Source organism: Euphorbia lathyris, chromosome 3, assembly GCF_963576675.1.
Source record: "Euphorbia lathyris chromosome 3, ddEupLath1.1, whole genome shotgun sequence".
NCBI lineage: Eukaryota > Viridiplantae > Streptophyta > Magnoliopsida > Malpighiales > Euphorbiaceae > Euphorbia > Euphorbia lathyris.
In genome coordinates this window covers 16,982,769-17,004,865 of record NC_088912.1, presented here as the reverse complement: position 1 = coordinate 17,004,865, position 22,097 = coordinate 16,982,769, and the positions used below count along the sequence as shown (strand labels likewise).

The 22,097-nt window shown below is 31.9% G+C and overlaps 1 protein-coding gene across 1 annotated transcript in view; it reads right to left on the bottom strand.

Moving 5' to 3' along the window:
- LOC136222548 (GABA transporter 1-like) overlaps positions 1-16,526 on the bottom strand; it is a 49,029-nt gene extending 32,503 nt beyond the window's left edge. Inside the window, exons 1-4 of the mRNA XM_066010310.1 lie at positions 16,289-16,526; positions 15,869-15,966; positions 9,333-9,519; positions 415-542 (exon numbers count right to left, since the gene is read on the bottom strand). Coding sequence (XP_065866382.1) covers positions 415-542; positions 9,333-9,519; positions 15,869-15,966; positions 16,289-16,526 — 651 coding nt within the window. The remainder of the gene's footprint in view (positions 1-414; positions 543-9,332; positions 9,520-15,868; positions 15,967-16,288) is intronic.
- Positions 16,527-22,097: the final 5,571 nt, after the last annotated feature.

The following is a 22,097-nucleotide window of genomic DNA, read 5'->3' as shown; positions in this document are numbered from 1 at the left end:
AGGTAATAAAGCCGCTGACTGGATGGCGAATTTCGTAGGATCTTGTTCTTTGGGTCGTCACGAGTGTGATGTGCCTCCTGTAGGCCTCCAGGTTATTCTGAGTGCGGATCGGCATGGACGTTCCACACGCCGGAATATCAACTTTTAGTTTTCTTTCTGTTTGCTTTGGACTCGGCCCTCCTTTATTACCAAAAAAAAAACTAATGTTTTCATTAAATAAAATTTCAACAGTTTAAATTAATTAATTTTTTATTCGGTATGCGGATGTCAACCTAGTTTGGATGTCTTTATTCGGTTGCATTGCCTCTACCCTACTTTTATTTTAAAAAATAATAATTTTTTATTGCTAAATATTATTCAATTATTATTTTTCAGATATTTAGGCTTAATTACAGAAAAGGAACTAATCTTTACCTGGGTTTCAGGGATGATCCCATTGCCATAAGCCGTGGCAATAATGGCAATTCCATTAAACACTCCAAAAGTTTTGTCTTTAGCGTCTCCAATTAGAGAATAATCTTTGAATTCCTTGGATGATTTTCCTATAAAAATATACATAATTTTAGCTATTTATTATGTATATATAATCATTAATTTTGATTAAGCTTTTTAAATTGAATTTGACACATTTCATTGTTGATTAAGCCTCTAATTAACATAAATATATATCCAGCTTAGTTAAAATTCATCTGCATTTATAATTATTATATTTTTAATAGTTTGGAAGTAGTTTTATTTAGGGATAATGTGTAAAAATATCCTTAATGTTTATAGACTGGGGCAATTTTATCCCCAACGTCTAAAATGATACAATTTTACTCCTAACGTTGTCAAGTTGGGTCAATTTTAGAAATAATTTATCAAATTGTCTTCTTGGTCATGAATATTGTCATCTACACTTCACATGTGGGTAATTTTATCACTAATTAGTGACAGATCATAAACATATGATTAGACTTAAAAAAGAAATTTTTTAAAAATTAAAAAATATAGTGTCTATTTTAAAAGTTGGACAAAAAAAATTCAAAATATTTTGCCGAATTAATAAATATTAACCTCTAATTCTATTATTAAATCACAGAAAAATATGAAATCTTTTTTTTTAAACGAACTGATATGTAATTAATACAAAATAAAGAACAAAATATCTATGTTTTAAATAATGTCTGCAATTGACCCAACTTGTCAATGTTAGGGGTAAAATTGCTCTTGACTGCCAAGGTTAGGAGTAAAATTGCATCATTTTATACGTTATGGATAAAATTGCTCTAAGCTGTAAACATTAGAAGTACTTTTTTTTTTTTTGCATCTTATCCCTTTTATTTATATATAATGCGATAGTAAATCGCACTTGTAGTTACTGAAGTTTGATGTCTATTGTAAAAATGTTATTAAACTTCATTTTCTTTCAATAAATGCATTGGATTTTCCTTTCCTTTTCAATAAAGTAAATCTGGCTAATTTAACACAAACAATTACCTAGTCACATTGGAATGACTTACTTTTACCACATGCCAGTCAAATGTGTGCCACATGATAGTAAAAAATAAGCAGTTGAGTTAAATAAACAATTTTTTTTTATGTTTTTTTTTCTGTTGTCACGTGACTAACATGTCATACATAAAGATAAGTCCGTTTCGACGTGGTAGCTATGTCACTATTCTAGTGACTTCTTCTACCTTGATTGACCATAACGACAATGACCTTTTTAAAAAGAAAATGAAGTTTAAATTTTTGAAATAGACCTAAATTTCAATTTGCGTAGTTTATCTTATAATACAACTATAAGAAAAATGTTAAAACATTGTTTTAAATGCTAAAAGTATATCATTTCAAAAGAAATGCTAAAAAGTACTCTATGTTCCATAATATTTGTCTTTTTAAAGAAAATTTTTGTTCCATAATGTTTGTCAGAGATTAATATAAGATATATGATTAGGCCTTAACTATCAGTTTGAGCTTTTAGTTCAATCGGTTCCATGACATTGTATCAAAGCCTCTAGGACCAAACGGTTGAGGGTTCGAGTCCTGATAGCCTTATTAATTTGTGGAATTAAAACACATGGCGGGATGGGCCTGTGAGCCTTAACTATCAGTTCGAGCTTTTAGTTCAATCGGTTCCATGACAATGTTTGATATTTTTTTTTTTTTTTTTGGTAGAAAAGGAAAAGAAAATGTTTGATATTTTGATTCAATCCATGTACACTAATTGATGTTTTACCAAATATACTCCTATTTAAGTTATCTTTTTATTTTAGAAATAGATAAAAATTAATTAATGGATGCAATTAATACAAGGATAACAAAGTCTTTTAGTTAACATTAATTATATTTCTGAATTATTGTGCTTTAACAATTAAAAGATAAATATTATAAACAGAAGTATAATTTTATATATTTGATTGTAATTATTGGAGGTTCAATATATTAAATTGAAATATCAAATCATACTGCCAAAAAAAAATAGAGGCACATGGAGTCAAATTTTATATATCGATGATCATTAAAGTCAATTTTGTGTTGTATAGTGTAAATAAAGTTAGAATGGATTAGATATTAAGTGGCAAGTAAAACCTTTATTCAAAATTACAAGCGTTATAGAAAAATCAATTGGCAACGACGTATTTAGATCTGCTGGGTGTGCCGGTTGAACTTGTAAGTTGCTTCGTTGTTTTCTCTTAGTGTGTCGCTGGTTTCTGGATGTCGCGAGTTCTTGGTCTTTCTGTGTTTTGCGATTTGGTTCTTTGATTTTTGCTGTTGGCTTCTTGCGATTGAGTTTTACTGTTTTGAGTTTGGGATTATGATATTTGGTGCGACTGTGATCTTACTGTTGAGTGTTTTAGGTCTTCTCCCCTGAGAAGTCGTTCACCCTATATCCCTGGTAATTTCCACCGGAATCGCTGTTTCACTCCGTCAATTCCTCAACATCTCATCTATTCCCAAACCTACCTTACCCAATCCATAAATCATAATCATCCCTTAATCTTGACCTTTCACGATTTGTAAAACCAGGAAATCCCTAATCGCTGTTCTTCCCAAATCACAATTTCAGAATTCCAAAAAGCGATCACTCAAATTCATAATCATCCCCTAATCACGACCTTTCACGATTCGTAAATCCAGGATATCTCTAATCACTACTCTTCCCAAATCACAATCCCAGAATTCCAAACAAATAAAAACGAGCACTCGACACCGATATCAAATACCAGATCACAGACCATTTGAATTCGTTCTCAAGTAACTAATCTAAGGTTATTGTTTAATTTAGGGTTCTTCGCGATGGACAAAGGGAAGGGAATCCTTGATGCATATGCCCGACTTCGATTGAATTAATGATGATGACGATCATGGCCTTATATTATCAGCAGAGGATGCACCGGTGGACCTCTCAAAGCCATCCTTATTTGTGATCGGTCAGTTCTTGACAGCAAAATCTACTCACTTTGATAGTATGAAGTGTACCCTAGCCGCTATCTGGCGTCTAGTTAAAGGTGTAACTATTACTGAAACCGACAGGGAAGGACGGTATCTATTCCAGTTCTATCATGAATTGGATATCTCTCGAGTATTGAACGATGGCCCATGGACATTCAATCAAAATGTTCTGATCATCAAAAGGCTAGAGATAACAAAACAGGCTCTTCACGTAGACCTCTCCAACTTACTTATATGGGTTCAAATTTCAGATCTTCCAGTAGGGTTCCAAACAGAAAACGTTTGCAAAATTTTGGGGAACTACATAGGTCAGTTTGTGGAAACTGATACCAAAAAATTTTCCGGACTTTGTCGTAACTATCTGCGAGTTAAAGTGGCCATTGATGTAAGGAAACCTATCAAGAGAGGGCAGAAGCTAAAAAGAAGTGGAGGAGAGTGGTTCTGGGTCAATTTCAGATACGAACGTTTACCTAGTTTCTGCTTTTACTGCGGTATTATCGGACACTCTGATAAATTTTGTGTGCTTTTATTTGATGATCCAAATCCCTCTACAGAAAGACAATATGGCAGCTTTTTAAGGGCAGCTCTTCGACGAAACATTTACCAAACAGGAAGAGAATGGTTAAGGGATAATTCTGAGGAGGAGGGAAGGGTGCGCAATGTAGATGAGAAGGGGGCTGATTCTTTAATTATGACAGGGTCGGTGACTCAAAAATTGACAGGGAATGGTTCAGGTTTTACTCATGACCCGAAAAGGCCGAGAATAGAGGAAGGGGAGATGGAGGTAGACAGCTCAGGTCCGCCCACAGCAATGAGTATCCTAAGCTGGAACTGTCGTGGGATGGGCAACCCACATACAGTGAATGTCCTCTTGGACTTAATCAGGATTCATAAGCCCGTGGTACTTTTTCTTATGGAAAAATGATAAAAAAAAAGAGAAAGTAGTAGGTGTTAGTAGAAAGTTGGGTTTTGCAGGTAATTTTGTGGTCGACGGACATGGTCATGGGGGAGGCCTTGCACTATTTTGGAAAGAGTCTATCAGCGTAGACATCATCTCCTCATCCCAAAATTTCATTGATTCTTTAATTATTTTTCCTAACATTATAAAATGCAGGGTTACTGGCTTTTATGGTTATCCCGTGAGAAGTAGACTCTACGCATCTTGGGACGTGCTGCGATCCCTCAAGGAGCAAGATGGGCAGGCTTGGTGTTGCATTGGGGATTTCAATGATATCCTCAACATTCAAGAAAAAGTTGGTGGTAGAAGACAACCGGATTGGCTGCTTGATGGGTTTAAATCAGCGGTAGAGGATAGTGAGCTTTATACAGTTGATATGAGTGGACATCCGTTTACTTGGGAAGTAGGAAGGGGAACTGGTCACTGGATTGAGGAAAGGCTTGATAGAGTAATGGTAAATTCAGCATGGAAAGCCTCATTTGCCAACACAAATCTTCAGAACATCACAACTATAGTGTTAGATCATTCGGCCTTACTTCTTGTGATGCAATCGTGGATTTGCAAGTCTTCAAAACGGCGGCTCAGGTTTGAAAATGCTTGGATAAGAGAAGAGCACTGTGCAACGGTAATTGCGGATTCATAGGCTTCGTCAGTTGGCTGCCCTATCACTGAAAGAATATCAAGATGTTCAATGGCTTTACAGATATGGAGCCTAAATCTAGAATCTAATTTCAAAAAAAAACTCTTGGAGTCACGAGATCAGTAATGGAAAAATTCAGAGGACGGAAGGATGACTATGGTATTGAGCAGTTTTTTAATGCCTCCTCACTGTATTCTAAAACTTTGAAACAACAGGAAGACTTCTGGAAGCAAAAAGCTAAACTCTTCTGGCTCAAAGATGGGGACTCAAACTCAAAATATTTCCATTCTTATGCATCCGCAAGGAAACATAAAAATAGTTTCTTCTCTTTACTAGATGGATCTGGCAGGGCAGTTACATGGGGCAACGAGCTTGAGGAGGTTCTCCAAAGTCATTTTGAGGGCATTTTCACTAGCTTAGGGGTGGATGATTCAGAGGTATTATCTCATGTCCAGACAAAAATTTCAGCTGCTCACTCAGATCTTTTACTAGAGCCATTTACAGTAAATGATGTGAAACAGGCTTGTTTCTCTATGCACCCCGATAAAAGCCCGGGGCCAGATGGTCTTAATCCGTCATTCTATCAGCAATATTGGGATATTGTGGGCCCTGAGGTAAGCAACACATGTCTTTCTATTCTCAATAATGAATCACTTCCTCCTCATCTCAATGAAACTTTTATTGTCCTGGTCCCAAAGAAGAAAATGGTGGAAACAGTGTCCGATCTAAGGCCAATAGCATTATGTAATGTTCTGTTTAAAATCCTTTCGAAGATGCTGGCAAATCGTTTAAACAGATATTGCCTGATATTATTTCTTCCAGTAAAAGTGCTTTCATCCCAGGCAGGCTAATAACTAACAATATAGTGGTGGCTTTTGAGATCATTCACAAGATGAAGAGTCTTAGACATGGCAAGGTCGGAAGTTCGGCGCTCAAACTAGATATGAGCAAAGCCTATGATCGTATTGAATGGGATTTTCTCAGACACATGCTTTAGAAACTAGGATTTCCGTTAATTTGGATCAGCTGGATTATGCTATGCATCTCGACAGTGTCATATAAAATCAATCAGGATAACAGGGAGATAGGGCCTATTATTCCTCAGAGGGGCCTGCGTCAAGGTGATCCACTCTCTCCATTCCTATTTCTTATTTGCGCAGAGGGTTTATCAGCTCTATTATCTGCCAGGGAGAGAAGAGGTTCAATTCACGGATTCAAGGTAACTAGAAGCGCACCGGTTGTTTCTCATTTATTTTTTACAGACGACATCCTACTCTTCTTCAAAGCAAGTAAAACAGAAGCATAGTGTATTCGGGAGTGTCTGGCAATATATGAAAAAGCTTCTGGGCAGAGTATTAATTATCAGAAATCAGCAGTTTTTTCAGCTCAAACACCTCAAATTCGATAAAGGCAGAGATTGCAGATGAGATTCGAGTAATCGAGGTGTCATCCATCGACAACTACCTTGGTGCACCAATTAATATAGGCAAAAATAAATCCCAAGTATTCAGTTTCTTAAAAGATAAAATTTGGAATAAAGTGAATAACTGGAAGGAGAAATTTCTATCAAGGGCGGGTAAGGAAGCGTTGATCAAATCTGTCTTACAATCGATCCCAACATATTTAATGAGCATCTTTCTTATGCCTAATGAACTGTGCGATGACATTCACAAAATCCTAAATAGATTTTGGTGGAAATCAGCGGGTACTACTCCTTCAGGTATTCACTGGAAAAAATGGGAGAGTGTGTGTAGGCCTAAAAATAAAGGAGGAATGGGCTTTAGAAATATTCATCTGTTCAATTTAGCATTGTTAGCTAAACAAAGCTGGAGGATAATTCAAGAACCACACTCACTGATGGCTACAATACTAAAAGCGCGCTACTTTCTGAATGAAGAATTTCTCCAAGCAAATATAGGTCACAATCCATCATATATCTGGAGAAGTTTACTAGCAGGCAGATCTATCTTACGGGATAGATTGCGATGTAAGGTCGGGATGGGTCGAACTATACATATTTGGGAAAGCCCTTGGCTCCCGGACAATTCGAACCCACGGACTACTAGTCTAAGACCGGTGGACTGCCAAGCTGATCGAGTAAGCGACCTAAAAGAAGAGAATGGCAACTGGAATACGGGGTTAATACGCAATATATTCAACGATAGGGACAGCCAATTGATATTATCTATCCCTAACAGATTTCATGTGGGTATTGACACCTGGTTCTAGCAGTTCACCCCGAATAAACAATACTCAGTAAAGAGCGGATATTGGAAGGCGGTCGAAAATGAAACCGAGAATTTGCAGATCTTAGATCGGGTTAATTAGAATTTGCTATGGAAACTTCATGTTGCTCCTAAGGTGAAAACTGTATTTGGAGAATGCTATCGCATTGCCTTCCAATAATGGCAAACTTGGCTAAACGACGCAGTTCACTTCCGAACAGATGCCCGATTTGTGATTTGGTAAAGGAAAATGAAACTCATACTTTTATATCTTGTGTGTTTTCCAGATAAGTTTGGGCGTTGTTCTACTCAGACAGCCGTATGGAGCAAGTTCATGACGTATGCGAATGGTTCTCGGGATTACTAGGGTCGTCTCTGTCTGCTGCAGAATCGGCTGTTGTCGTTCTGTGGCATTTGTGGAATTATCGAAATAAAGTTGTGTGGGAGAAAAAGTTCAGTTTGCCGAGTTCAGTCCTCGCAGTTGCTTCAACGGAACACCAAGAATGGAAAATGCTCAAAACAGACACAAAAGCTCTTCCCCCGCAAGACAGGAAACGAAGGCGAAATGGCATAAACCAACTATTGGTTTTCTGATCTGTAACGTAGATGCTGGCATTAACAACGAGGGTACATATTGTGCATATGGTATGTTAATTCGTGATAATAATGGAGATTGTGTACAAGCTAGAAACGGGGGATGGCGGATTTGAACGATCCCTCTCTCGCGGAAGCAATGGCAATAAGAGAGGCTCTCAGTTGGATTAAAACACTGAATTTATCCCAAGTGATAATTCCATCTGATTGTCAAAGCGTGGTACAAGCTATTCATTCTAAGGTGTCTAATCTCTCTTACTTTTCTGATGTTATTCAAGATTTTTTGTCTATTCTTCAAGATCTGAACTCAGTTTTGATCTCTTTTATTAAGCGATCAGCGAATCTTGCAACTCATTCTTTAGCAAAAGCTGTTAGATCTAGGTCTGATTGGGGTGAGTGAGCATGTCCACCACCTTTTCTTATCGATGTTCTAGGTTCTGATTTAAGTTAATAATATGCTTTATTTCTTCAAAAAAAAAAATAGAATGGATTAGAAGAAGAAAGAATGTTATCAAGTCCGGACCGAACCGGTCGGTCGAACCGGTTCGATCGAAAACCGGTTGGAAGTCTGGTCCGAGCTTAACTGGTTTAACTGATGGTCCAAAAACCGATGTGAACCGGCGGTGGACCGGTTCGACCGGTGGTTAAATCGGGAACCAGTGAACCTGGTCCACACCGGGTTATTATTTAAAAAAATTAAGAAAAAATAAATAAATATGTACGTATAATTTTAGCAAAAGGAGGCCGGGCCAAGAGAGCTCATTTCGGTGTGGCATTCGCGTCGCCCACGTCGTGCGGGTGCACCCTTAACTCGATGGTGGAACAACTGCACCTCCCCCCTACGCATGAGAGAGTCTTTCTCCTAGTAATTACTTAAAGGCTTGTGAAGACCATTTACTTATAAACTAGTTAATATTCTCATTTCTTTCCTATGTGGGATAAGAATGCTTAGTTTATTTTTATCTTCTTCTAAACCATTTCAAGTGGTTCACTTTAAACACCAATTTTTCATTCATCACTTGTCCGTTTTAAGTTTATAATATACCGTTAAAAAGATTGCATGTCATAGAATACGTTTAGATATTTCAAATTATTCTAAATTCTATTTATCCGTTATATATTTAAGTCTCAAATTGATAAAAAAAAATAATAAACCAAAAATTGTTTATAATTTGTTTTGGATATATATATAATTTATAAAAATAATTTTAAATTAATTATATATATTTAATATATATAAATATTATTTATTTATTTATTATGTTATTCGGTTCGACCAATCCGAGTCATCCAATCCGACTAAGTGACCCGTAACCCAATTACCAATCCAGTTTAATATCAAATCGGGTTCTGATAACATTGGGAAAAACTAAAAAAGCTAAACTGACGAGTTAACTTAAAATTTTACTTATCATGTCATTGTCATGTAAAATTCTTCATCAATATTTTTGCCACGTGTCTAATAATGGTTAATTACCAATATGGATAGAACCAGCAGTTGCACATGTACTATAAGCTAAGCATAAGATGGTGGAAATCAAGTTGATGTGTCTCAAGGAATGGTAAGATGGTAGTTGAGCTAATATTAATAATAATACTCCAAATATTATTATAAACTCATAAAGCTTCATTGTCCCATTTGGGTTTGATAACATGTATATTGCCTGCAAGAGAGAGAAAAAAAGGTTGAATTTATTAAAAAAATTCTTTAAAAAATATAGATATATGGTCAGACCTTAATTATCAGTTTAAACTTTTAGTTCGATTGGTTAAATATCATGGTATCAGAGCTTCTTAGACCAAACAGTTGAGAGTTCGAATCCTGACAACCTCGTTAATTGGATGAATTAAAAACACATAGTGAGATTGACATGTGTTGTATACGCTACAAGTCCAGGGAGCATTTACGTATGGTAATGTGTCAGATATTAATATAAGATCTATGATTGAGCCTTAACTATCAGTTTGAGCTTTTAATTCAATTGGTTCAATGACACACTACATTGAATATTTGATACATTAAGTCATCCAATAATTATAATATTAATATTGAAATTGATGTTGAGGATTTGCTATTACCTTGTTATATTCGTTTCCACAGTCATATAAGTCTTTTAGGAATACTTTATTTTATGGTATGGAAGGGATTAGTTTTGAAGCGGTTTTTTTTTTTTTTTTTTTTTGTAGAATGTCTTTGAAGAAGTTAAAACTACTTTATTAGAAAATAAATAGGTATCCAATTGATAAAAAATAATGAGTCTGTGTGCGAGGGTCTTGTAGGTCGTGGAAGAACTTTGGAAGAGGTTCAACTACTAACAAAGGTCAGGTTAGAACTAAATTTAGGTCTCACAAAAACTTGATTTGCCATTTTTGCAATAAAATGCGGAATATAAGAGTTGCTTTCTTTAAGAGGAAGAATGTGATGAATGAAAAAGATAAACATATAGAAATCCTACATACGTTAGTTTTTCTGATGGGAATAACGATGGGTGTTTTTACAATCACTAGAGAAAGGGATAATTTATATATTTGAGTCTGGTTGGCTATTCGATTTTGTATTTTTATACCACATATGTTCTTATATAGAAATATTCAAAATTCATGGTATTGGGACTATTAAATTGGCTTCTAGAGTAGTTGTAGGAAAACTGACATATGTTGGTTTGTTCCTAATCTGAGAAAAAATCTAATCTTTGGCAAATCTTGATAATAATGGGTAAAATCTTACTACTAGTGGAGTAGTAAATTTGTCTTCTAGAGTAGTTGTTCTAATAAAAGCCATTAATGAAAAAAAATTGTTATAGGTTCACATCTATTTCATCTGGTTTATCTGGTCATGATGCTTTCAAATTATGACACTTTGAGATTTCAAATTATGACACTTGAGACTTGGGTATATGAGAGAGAGACATGGCAAAGTTATATCACAAGGGTCTATCGGGAAGTTAAAAGAATGTTGATTTGGAGTTTTGTAAGCATTGTGTTTTTGCAAAGCACAAGTGGTTAATTTTAGAACTGTGATCCATAGAGCTATCCATTGGCGATGTGCAGGCCGGCTGGGCTTTTAGGCAACCTAGGCAATTGCCTAGGGCCCCCTAAAAATTAGGGCTCCATATATACATTATTATAGTAATATATAGGTTAGTTTGGTTAATTGATAAAAAAAAGAGTTGAGATAAATTTACTACATATATACTAGGGGTGCACGTGGTCGGTTAACCAATCCATTAAGGTTAATTCGGCCGGTTAACCATTTTATCGGTTTTTTGAAAATACTAACCATACACTAGTCCACTAAATTCGGTTAACCACTAATCGGTTAACCAATTATTTCGGTCGGTTAACCTTTTATTTCGGTTTCTAACCATTAGTAAATAAAATAATAATAATAATAATAATAAAACTTTTAATTTTTATTGTGAGTGGAATGACGGGTTAATGGCGAGTTGAAAAGATTAACAACAGAGAAAGATATGTGTGCATTATGTACGTGTGTGGACAATGGATTGGACACTGGATTTTTCCCTAACAACTCTTTAAGGCATTAAATTACTATGTTTTTTTGACTAGAATTCTTATCATCCGTGCTTTACCAACTAAGCTCTATCCATTGTATTAATTTCACTAATTATCTACTTTATGACAAATTTGATAGTACACGATATTTGGGATGAAATATTCCATCATTGAGTCTAAATCACCGAAAATAATTAGTGTTTCTTATTAAATTTTACTATTGATCTCTATATTTATTTTAAGTGGGATAATGTATAATTATATATATAAATATAAATAAATATGTTTTTATATATTTAATTGAATTTGGTCGGTTTCGGTTAACCGCGGTTTTTAGAATATGAAAACCGTAACCGTAACCATTAACCACTATTTTTAAAATTAAAAACCGTACACTTGTCCATCGGTTTCGGTTAACCTTATTTTCGGTTTGGTTTCGGTTTGGTTTTTCGGTTTTTCGGTTTTGCGGATTTTTGTGTGCACCCCTAATATATACGATTTTAAGTTAAAAAAAATTGTTAGTTTCATTTAATGTGGAGATTGGAAAGTACAAAATATTGCCATATTTTATTATTTTGGAAGGATAAAAAAGGTCACACTCAATTGACTTAATGCTAGTAAGTAGATCATAATCTCCTCTTTTTGTGTTTGATCACAGACTTGAAAAAGAAAAGATATTCAATTGTTATCAGTTTTCTAACATTCAAAAATTTGAGAAGACAATGTGTTTATATGCATCAGTCCTTACAAATTGAGTTCTTTACAATTAAATTTCTCTACTACAAGTTCTTCTTTATATTTACTTACAATTCTGTTTAACTACAATTATTTTAATCTGGTTCTTTACAGGTTCTTCTTCATACCCATTTACAATTTTGCTCAACTATTCTAATCTGGATTGATTTTTGTTCACCGATTCATCTTATCATGTATAAAATTATTGTTCCCCATTCAATACTTCCTTTGATTTTTGTTTAGGTGACTTTGCTATACTTTTTATAGTTTCCATATTTTGTTTGTTACTTTTGTATATTTTCTTTATTTAAATTGAAAATTGCAATTTATAATGAAGAGAAAATATGAATCTGGTTATGAAAAAAGACAAGAAAAAAAGAGCTGAAGAATTCGTACAATTACAAAAAGGGGCTCTTAATAAGTTTTTGATAAAAACTACATCAACATCACATGAACCAGAAAATGATATGGTTACGGAGGAGTCTAGAAATATAGAAAACAAAGAGAGGATGATATTATACTTAAATATATCTATTTATTTTTATAGTTTTGCTTGTATATAAGGGCCCATATTTTATATTTCGCCTAGGGCCTCAACTAGTCCCGAGCTGGCTCTGGCGATGTGAGGTATATATTAACCTTTACTAATGTTATTTTAGGACAATATGGATTTTTTTTTTGTGCAAATGAGATTGATGTATTTGAAAGATTCAAACTGTGGAAAATCATGATTGAGAAACAAAATCGGAAACCAATCAAATGTCTTGGGACTAACAATGATATTTAATTTATTTTTAGAGAATTTAATCAATTCGCTGAGGATATAGGAATAATTAGGCACCTTACATGCACTTACCAACCAAATTATAAAGGCATTATTGAACACGTGAATAGGACAATTATTGAGAGAGGTCGATGCATGTTGTCTAATGCTAGTTTAGAGAAGATGTTTTAGGCTAATGTTGTTGACACAACTTGTTATCTATGAATTGATCTCCACATACATCCATTTACATGAGAACACCTAAAGATGTTTGGTCTGAAAAATCTTAATTTAAAAGTTTTTGGTTTTCCAACATATATATATGTATGTCAATAATGACAATAAATTAGAATCTAAAGCTAGAAAATGCATATTTTTGAAGTATGGTTATGGGGGTCAAGGGCTATAGACTTTGGTGTCCTAGTTCAAAAGGATTGTAATAATTAGGAATGTCAAATTTGATGAGTTAGTTATGATACACCCGAAGGGGGAAGGTTATGTTTCGAGTGATGCATGTCATTATGAAAGAACTTATGAATCGGTTGAGTTGGAGGTATCCCATTCACCTCTTGAAACATCAGATCAATAGATAGGGAACTTTTTATTGATATTTTAAGTCAGTTTGGATCCGGATCGCCGGTGCAACAAACGTTTGTATCTATTATTAAGAACATATCAAGGAGACATATACATCCAACAACAATGTATGAAAATTTAGTTTCATATGCACTTACAGTTTCAAGTGAGGTGGAGTCAGATGGTGATCCAAATTCCTCTAATGAGTCTATCGAGTCAATTGATTCAGACAAATGGTTGGTTTCCAAGGAAAAAAATTACTTTCCTTCATTGGAATGGTACATGGAATCTAGTTTGGGCATCCAAATTAAGAAGAAGCTGGCTACAAATAGGTGTATAAAAAGAAAAAAGGTTTTCCTCGTGTGGAAGAGACATGGTATAAAGTAAGGCTTCTGGCATAAGGGTTCACTCAAGTTGATTTCCATGACGTTTTCTCGCTTGTAGTAAAACACATAGTAATTTGTAACTTATTAGCTCTTGTTGCTATGATATCGACTTGGAGTTGGAGCAATTGGATGCCAGGATAGCTTTCTTGCATGGAGAGTTGGAGGAGCAGATCTATATTCAACATCCTAATGGGTTTAATATTAAAGGACATGGGCTACGCAGTCATCGAGGCAATGGTACAAGAGGTTTTATTCTTTTATATTCTGTCACATGGTTACTCGAGATCATCTTATGATAATTGTGTTTATTTTAAGAAATATTGGATATTCCTTCATCTATTTTGTTGTTTTTGTATGTTGATGAATTTCGCATAGCTTCCAAAGATTAATCTGAAATTTATAATTTCAAAAATTTGTTGAATGGTAAATTTGAGATGAAATACTTAAGTGGGGCCAAAAAAAAATTTTGGAATGAAGATTGTTAGGGATAGAGCAGTTTTTGACACGAGGAATGGAAAACTAGTTTTCACTCCATTATATTCATATTATTATCTAACACCCCCTGCACGCGAATGTACTTGACTTAAAGCATGAACAACACATGCCCATATTAATGGGATTGCTAGGAAACGAACCTTTGATCACTTGGTCAAAGAAGCTTTGACACCATGTCATGGAACCGATTGAACTAAAAATTTAAGTTGATAGTTAAAGGTCAAATTCATATCAATATGTAACAACTTTGAATATGATAAAACTATTAGTAGTTTGGTTGGCTATCGTGATTTTGACTATGCATGGATTTGGATAAGAGGTGATCATTGACGGATTACGTCTTTATCCTTAGCGATACAATTATCAGTTAGGAGGCTTTTCTGCAACCTACAGTGGCATTGTCAACAACAAATGCATACTTCTACAACCTATAGTGGTGTGGTCAACAATAGAGGCAGACATGACGTTGTCTGGAACCATTAAAGAAGCAATATGACTAAAAAATTTGTTTGGTGAACTTGCAAGTTATTTATGTCAATTGTGTTATAGAAACTTGTACATTTGACAAAATATTAAATATTTTATGAAAAAAAATAAAGCATATTGACATATGGTATCATTTTGTTCCGGAAGTTGTGAGTAAGGGAAAATTTTTAGTGAAGAATATTCGTACTTTTGACTTGTTTTGTTTTATTTTTAGTTTTCTTTTTAATTGTTTGATTTTATTCGCATAAGTAGATTGTCATTCTCTAAAAAAGTCAATCAAAATGTGCAGTTCATTTTTGTTTTATTTTATAGTTTATCCAGTTTCTCGATTCGAGACTCATCATGCATCTTTTAGATGGATCCTCTCCCAATTAAAATTTTATACGTACACTAAGAGTCGAACACCAAATCTCTAACTTAAGCGATTTAAGAGGTAGTTGACTTTTTTAACATATAAATGGAGCTAAAAATGTATTACCCCGTTTTATTAATTTATTAATGGAGTTTAAGAAATAATGAAGAAAAAACGATTATTAAAATAAAAATATGAGTATTCTTTCGAAAATAAAATAAAAATATGAGTATTCTTTTCTTTATTCATTTATTTTTATTATTTTTATTTTTATTTTAATTTTTTACCCCGTTTTATTAATTTAAGGTTCAATATATATATTTGTTATTAGGATAAATTATAGAATTGGCACAATTCGGAAATCCCTTTACATATTTAGATTCATTACATTACAACTATTTCAATATTGATTTTTCTAAAATACCAGTTATATATATAACACTTAACCATTTCTTAAAAAGAACGCTAATCATTTCTTCTAACTTTTCTTATTTCTTTCAATGCAATGGATGATGTAATAAATGAGCCTCCGAATTAGTTGAATTTTATAATTTACTTTTGTTATTAATTGGAATGTATTAAATGAAATATAAAAAAAAATTCTGACAAAAATATCAAGAATTTAATATGTAACAACTGAAAAAAAATTGCATAGAATAATCTAAAAACTTCGAAGGATTTTTTGATATTAACTATAATCTTACCTTCATGCATTGGCCTCCCAAAAGTGTATAAGCAACGACAGCACAATAACAAACTGAGAACTGAATTGGACCCACGTAATACCGGCCCCACCTTGGCCCTAAAAACCCGAGAAAAACACATTTAATTTTACCTCTAACATCATACATTATAACACTGATATTTCTAAGTTGGATCAATTTTTACAACAACATAAATTATATCACTAGCATTTTTTTTTTGTTAGTCATTAGCAACAAATCAAATATATGTATACACGTATGAATTTTAGGGAAAAAAAAAATATTCCATTTGTACATATGTTGTTTAGCTGGTGCAAAAAAGAGATGATTTCTTCGAACTGTATACAGATGAGTTATAATATTATAAATGTTAAAGTCAAATTACTCTTAACTGACAACATAAATTGATCAAGGCATTACCTAAAATGTGATTGGCCATGTCAGTGAATCGAAGAAGGCGATTACCGGAAAGAGCATGATGTTCAAGAACTAAAGAGAGCAAATTGTAGGAATAGAAAGAGACCAAAGCTCCAATTATCATACATGAAATTCCACCTTCCCATCCCAAATATACCAATGCATACGGCAAACTTAGTATCGGTGGATCTACTACTGCTGTTATCAAATGGTATCCGCAATGCACCCATGACCCTATCATCAACTTTTACCGAACAAATTTAGACTTTACATATAAAATCGTATGATATTAGAGTCTGTTTGGTTCAGCTGTTAGTTAATAGTTGTTGTTGTTATGATTAGCAGTTTACAGTTGCATTAAGTTGTTTGCTATTGTTGTTAGCTGTTTGTTATTAGTTATTTAATTATGGATAAATAATTTATTAGTTCCCTCATTTTTACCTAACACACTGTTTAGTCCCTATTTTTTGAAAAACACATTATAAGATTCATATCTTTTATCAATATTAACTCTTTGGTCATTCTGTCTATTTTTTTCTAGATTTTTAACCGTTATATTTAATATAAACAGACAGACAGAAAATAACAGACTAAGATGACCATTTTGTATTTACTATGGTTGTCTTGAAAGCTAAGATATGTTCGGTTAAAAATCTAAAAAAACTAAGCAAAATGACCATATGGTTAATATTGATAAAAGATAGGGACCTTATATGTGTTTTTAAAATAGGAGGACTAAACTGTGTGTTAGATAAAAAGGAAAGGGCTAACAAATTATTTACCCTTTAATTATTAATGTTTGGTAAAATTATATTGAACGTTAGTATTTAAAATGTCTAATATGGACATGTTTTAAATTAATCAATAAAAAAATTATGAAATAAAAAAAATGTATTACACAAATTAAAAAAAAATAATCTAATTAATAAAATTAATAAAATTAAAACAAAAAATTATTCTTTCGGTAATTATGTCATAGAAATAGAAATAATGTTAAGAAAAAACATATTTTATGGAAATAAAAATGATAATTTTATGGTTTAAAAAAATGATAATTTGGTCAATAACAAATAACTACAAACAGATATTCATGAAAAGCTCCCAAAATGGGCTTTTTCTTGAAAAGTTCTAACACGTTGTAGTTTTCAGAAAAAATGATAAACATTGCAGTTATATAAACATAATCAAACGCTATATTTTCTGCTGTTTGTAGTGAAATGATAAACGATGTTCCAAAAAGTTAAAACAAACACTCCTGATCTTAATATTAGTTAGATAAAACAATTTGAGACTTCATTAGTAGTAAAATCTATCTGTAGGTTTATAATTGGGATTTTTATATTTCAATTTTTATACTTTATCTCTAATAATAATAATAATAATAATATGATGGGTAAATAATTTATTAATTTTTTTTTACCTAGCATATTATTTAGTACCCATGTTTTGAAAAACACCTTATTTAAATTCATTACTTTTGTTAATGTCAACTTTTTTATTTTTAACTGTTATATTTGGCTTAAACAAGCAAAAAAATAACAGAGTAATATGGTAATTTTATATCGCACTATGGCTATGAATGTCCTGAAAGTTAAGATATATTTTGTTAAAAAATAAAGACAAAATGACCAATGGGTTAACGGTAACAAAAGATAAAAACCTTATAATGTGCTTTTCAAAATATAAGAACTAAATAACAAGGTTGTAAAAGAGGCTAGGCGCTAGTCGGACGGACATAGCTCTTGAAGATTAGTCAGAGATTAGTCGGTGATTAATCGGATTTGTATTTTTTATTTGTTAATCAACAAATTGTCATATAAATTCAATTAAAATATGTATTATACTATCTGAATTTTTTTTAATAATATAAAATTGTTTGATATAGAACAACACCGTATATTTGTAATATATATCTTTAAAATTCGCAAAAAAAAAAATCAATATTTCAACAACAATATCATTGAAACAACCTAAAAGCGAATTATAATAAAGAAAAAAAATATATTCACAATAAAAAAAAATATTTTTATCCATCGTTGTTTAGGCGCTCTAGATGGAGTAGGGGGAACCCAAACTATTAAAACCAAAAAACGCCTAGATGGACTAATCGGAAAAAATCGGAGCAGATTCTCGATTTCGAACGCCTAAATAAGTCCTAGGCAGGGGCAGAGCAGCATTTGGCCCGGGGGACTGGAGCCCCTCCAGCCACCGGCTCCACCCTTGAGTACCAGTTGTTTTTCCCCTTGTAGCCCCCTAATATTAGTTTATATACACTCTATGTAGTATTGTATCAAAGTTTAAAGGTAGTTTAGATGGTTAAAGATTCATTCTCATAATTAAGTGGTTCTAGGTTCAACAACCTCATTATAAAAAATATGTTACAATTATTAATTAATTTAAATGGACTTTTTTATTTTGACAAAACTTTTGAACTCATTTTTATTATATCTTTTCCATTAAAAAAATAATTTCTTATTTTTAGGATTCAAATAACTTAATTTCTAAATTAAATTTTAATTTATGAAAAATATAAAAAATTTAACATTAAAAATAAAAATGTAAAAATGTTATAATTTTATAGAATCTAGTCTAATAGAAAATTGAATATGTTTACTCTTTTCACGTTGGACACTTTAAAAGTTTAACGAACACATCAAAACGATGGTGTTTTAAAGTGTAGGAGGCTAAAAAAATTCTATCCAACCCTAACGGTTGGATTTTGAACATTTACCCTCAACCGCACGGTAAAAAATTAGCTCCCTTAAGTCTAAATTTCTGGTTCCACCACTGATCCTAGACGGTTGAGGCGACCCTGGTTTTGAACAGTGCTAAATTATGTGTTACATAAAAAAAAAAGATGACTCATCATAAATCTATACTATATATAATAGCGGAAGCAGAGGGAAATGAGGAGAAGTGTTCTAGAGGTCTTTTTAATAAGTTGTCAACGTAGTAAAAAATCAAAATTAAAAAGATTTAATTAATTAAAAATAGCATATGTGTATTTATAATATATTAAATAATTACTAGCCCATTAATTAAAATAATAAAAGAAAGTAAGAGTTGCATGAATATGAAAAAACACAAAGCAAATAAAATCCAAAAGTCGTAAATAAACTTCTATATAAAGCATGATAGATAGTATTCCACCATTATATTAATTGGCCATGATAGATAGTATTATATTTTTGAAGGTAATTATTCGATTTTTTTTCATATGTTGTAGTTATTTTGTTCTCAATTGTGTTGTTGTTTTATTTTTATTAAACAATAGTTGTTATAGTTTCATCTTTTAGATCTATTTCTGTTGTTACCCAGGTTCTATACTTCTCGCTACCTTATCCATGTTTTCTAATTGAAGTTATTTTTTCCCAGTTCCCTAGACAAAGAGATTAAGCGTCTAATACACTTGATAAGATATTTATTCTTGAAGAATTTGGATTATGCTAGATATGAATTCAAAATGAAGGTAAATAAAAATAAATTTTGATGCTCAAAATCCTAAAACTGTACATAAATTATAGAATATTGAGATAATTGATTTTGCAACATTGGCTTATATAGTTTTTAACTATTATATTTGGTTTGTACAAAATTGTTAATATTTCAAGAGTTTGTAGCAGAATGAATAATTGAATGAGAATACTTAGTGATCATGAAATTTCATCAAGCAAAATGATTATCATTAAGATGAATTTGTAACTAATTCTTATGAATTTTATTTTTTTTTATATGTAACATATTGAATTGATAAAGTTTCTTCATGTGTCACATTAGAAATATAGCTTATAATATATTGATGTTGCTTCTATTTTAACATAGATTATAATTCTTTTGTATCGTAGATATAATATTTATATTTAATTGTAGATTAATTCAATTTTTGTTTAACATAGATTGTAATTCTTTTGTATCATAAATATAATATTTAATTTTAATTCTAGTTTAATTCAATTTTTGGTTTTTCATTATATTCTAATATATTTCTTAATTAATCTCCTATTTTATTATTATTGTTTCACAGAATTCCAGTTATAAAAAAATACGAAAATGTATTAAAATTACTGAAAATTACAAATCATTGAATTTTGTAAAAATAAATAAATCATTCGCCTTTAATTAAAATTCTATAAAAAATTAATCAATTATTTTCAAAATTAATTTAATTTAATTTGAATTATCAATAAAAAATATATATTAATTTCAAATATACATAATATAAAAAAATTCATAACATGAAATAAAATTACTTAAATATAAATATGTCAATTTATTTATCTATATAAAAGTTTCAAATCTCGTGCATCGCACGGGTTTTTGACTAGTTATTTATAATAATAAGGGTTAAGGTGTAAAAATACCCCTAACGTTTTGAGTCAGGAGCAATTTTACCTCTAATGTTTGTAGCCAAGAGCAATTTTACCCCTAATGTTGATAAAATGGATCAATTTCACACACTATTATAAAATACAGTCATCTTTTTCTTTATTTTGCACCAATTGCATATCAATTTGTTTTAAAAAAATGATATAATGTTTTTTTTGTAATTTAATAATAAAATTGGAGATTAATATTTATAAATTCAGTGAATTTTTTGAATTTTTTTTTGTCTAATTCGTATAAAAGACAGTATATTTTTAATATTTTTTTCTTAGTTTTTTCACATCCCAACATATGTTTGTGATTTGTTATTGATAAAATAACGCATGTGTGAAGTGTAAATGACAAGATTCATGACCGAGAAGACAGTTTGATGGATTATTTCTCAAATTGACCCAATTTATCAACGTTAGGGGTAAAATTGCTCTTAGCTACAAACATTAGGAATAAAATTGCACCATTTTAGACGTTAGGGATAAAATTACTCCTGACTCAAAACGTTAGGAGTATTTTTGCACCTTAACCAGCGTCAAGTTGGTTGTCTTTTTGAATATGAAGAGCTTCTCCACCACTTTCCTCTTCTTCTCTATTCATAACCATTTCTCCCCCTCTATGAGATAAGCCACAAAAGCAAATCAATTTATATGAAAAGTTTTCTTTTTTTAAAGAAAAAGTTGTGTAAATATTTATTATATAAAGGACAATTTCCATACCTACCCTTAACGTTTCTACTATTTCCTTCACATATTAAATTGCAAAATTGTGTTCTCAGTAATGACTTAGTCACTTATCGTTAGATCTAGTCTTATTAAATTTAGGCCTAATACATTATTAGTTCTCTGAACTTGTCCATAATAGTAGATTAGCTTTCTGAACTTTACAAGTGTCTCACTAACTCCTTGAACTTGATTATTTTGTATCATCCACTTCCTGAACTTGTCCATAAAAGTAGATTAGCTCTCTGAAGTTTATAAATGTCTTACCAACTCCCTAAACTTGCTTATTCGGTACCAACTAAATACAAAAATCATAATACTAACTCTCAATCCGCATCAATTCGATCTCTCAAACCAGCAATACTAACTCTTATAATAGGTTGAAAGGTATGAGAAGAGAAAAAAATTACCTCTCGAATAGATGAAGATGTATTTTTAGAATTTAGGTTTAATAAGTTTTTGTATTTAATTGTTACGTAATAAGCAAGTTTAGGGAGTTGGTGAGACACTTATAGAGTTCAATGAGCTAATATACTGTTATGGACAAGTTCATGGAGTTTGTGATACGAAATAATCAAATTCAAGGAGCTGTTAAGACACTTGCAAAGTTTAGGGAGTCAATATACTATTATAGACAAGTTCAAAGAGCTGGTGATGTATTAGGCCTTAAATTTAAGTTTCGGGATGTTAAATCTCCACCGTAAGATTCTAATAAG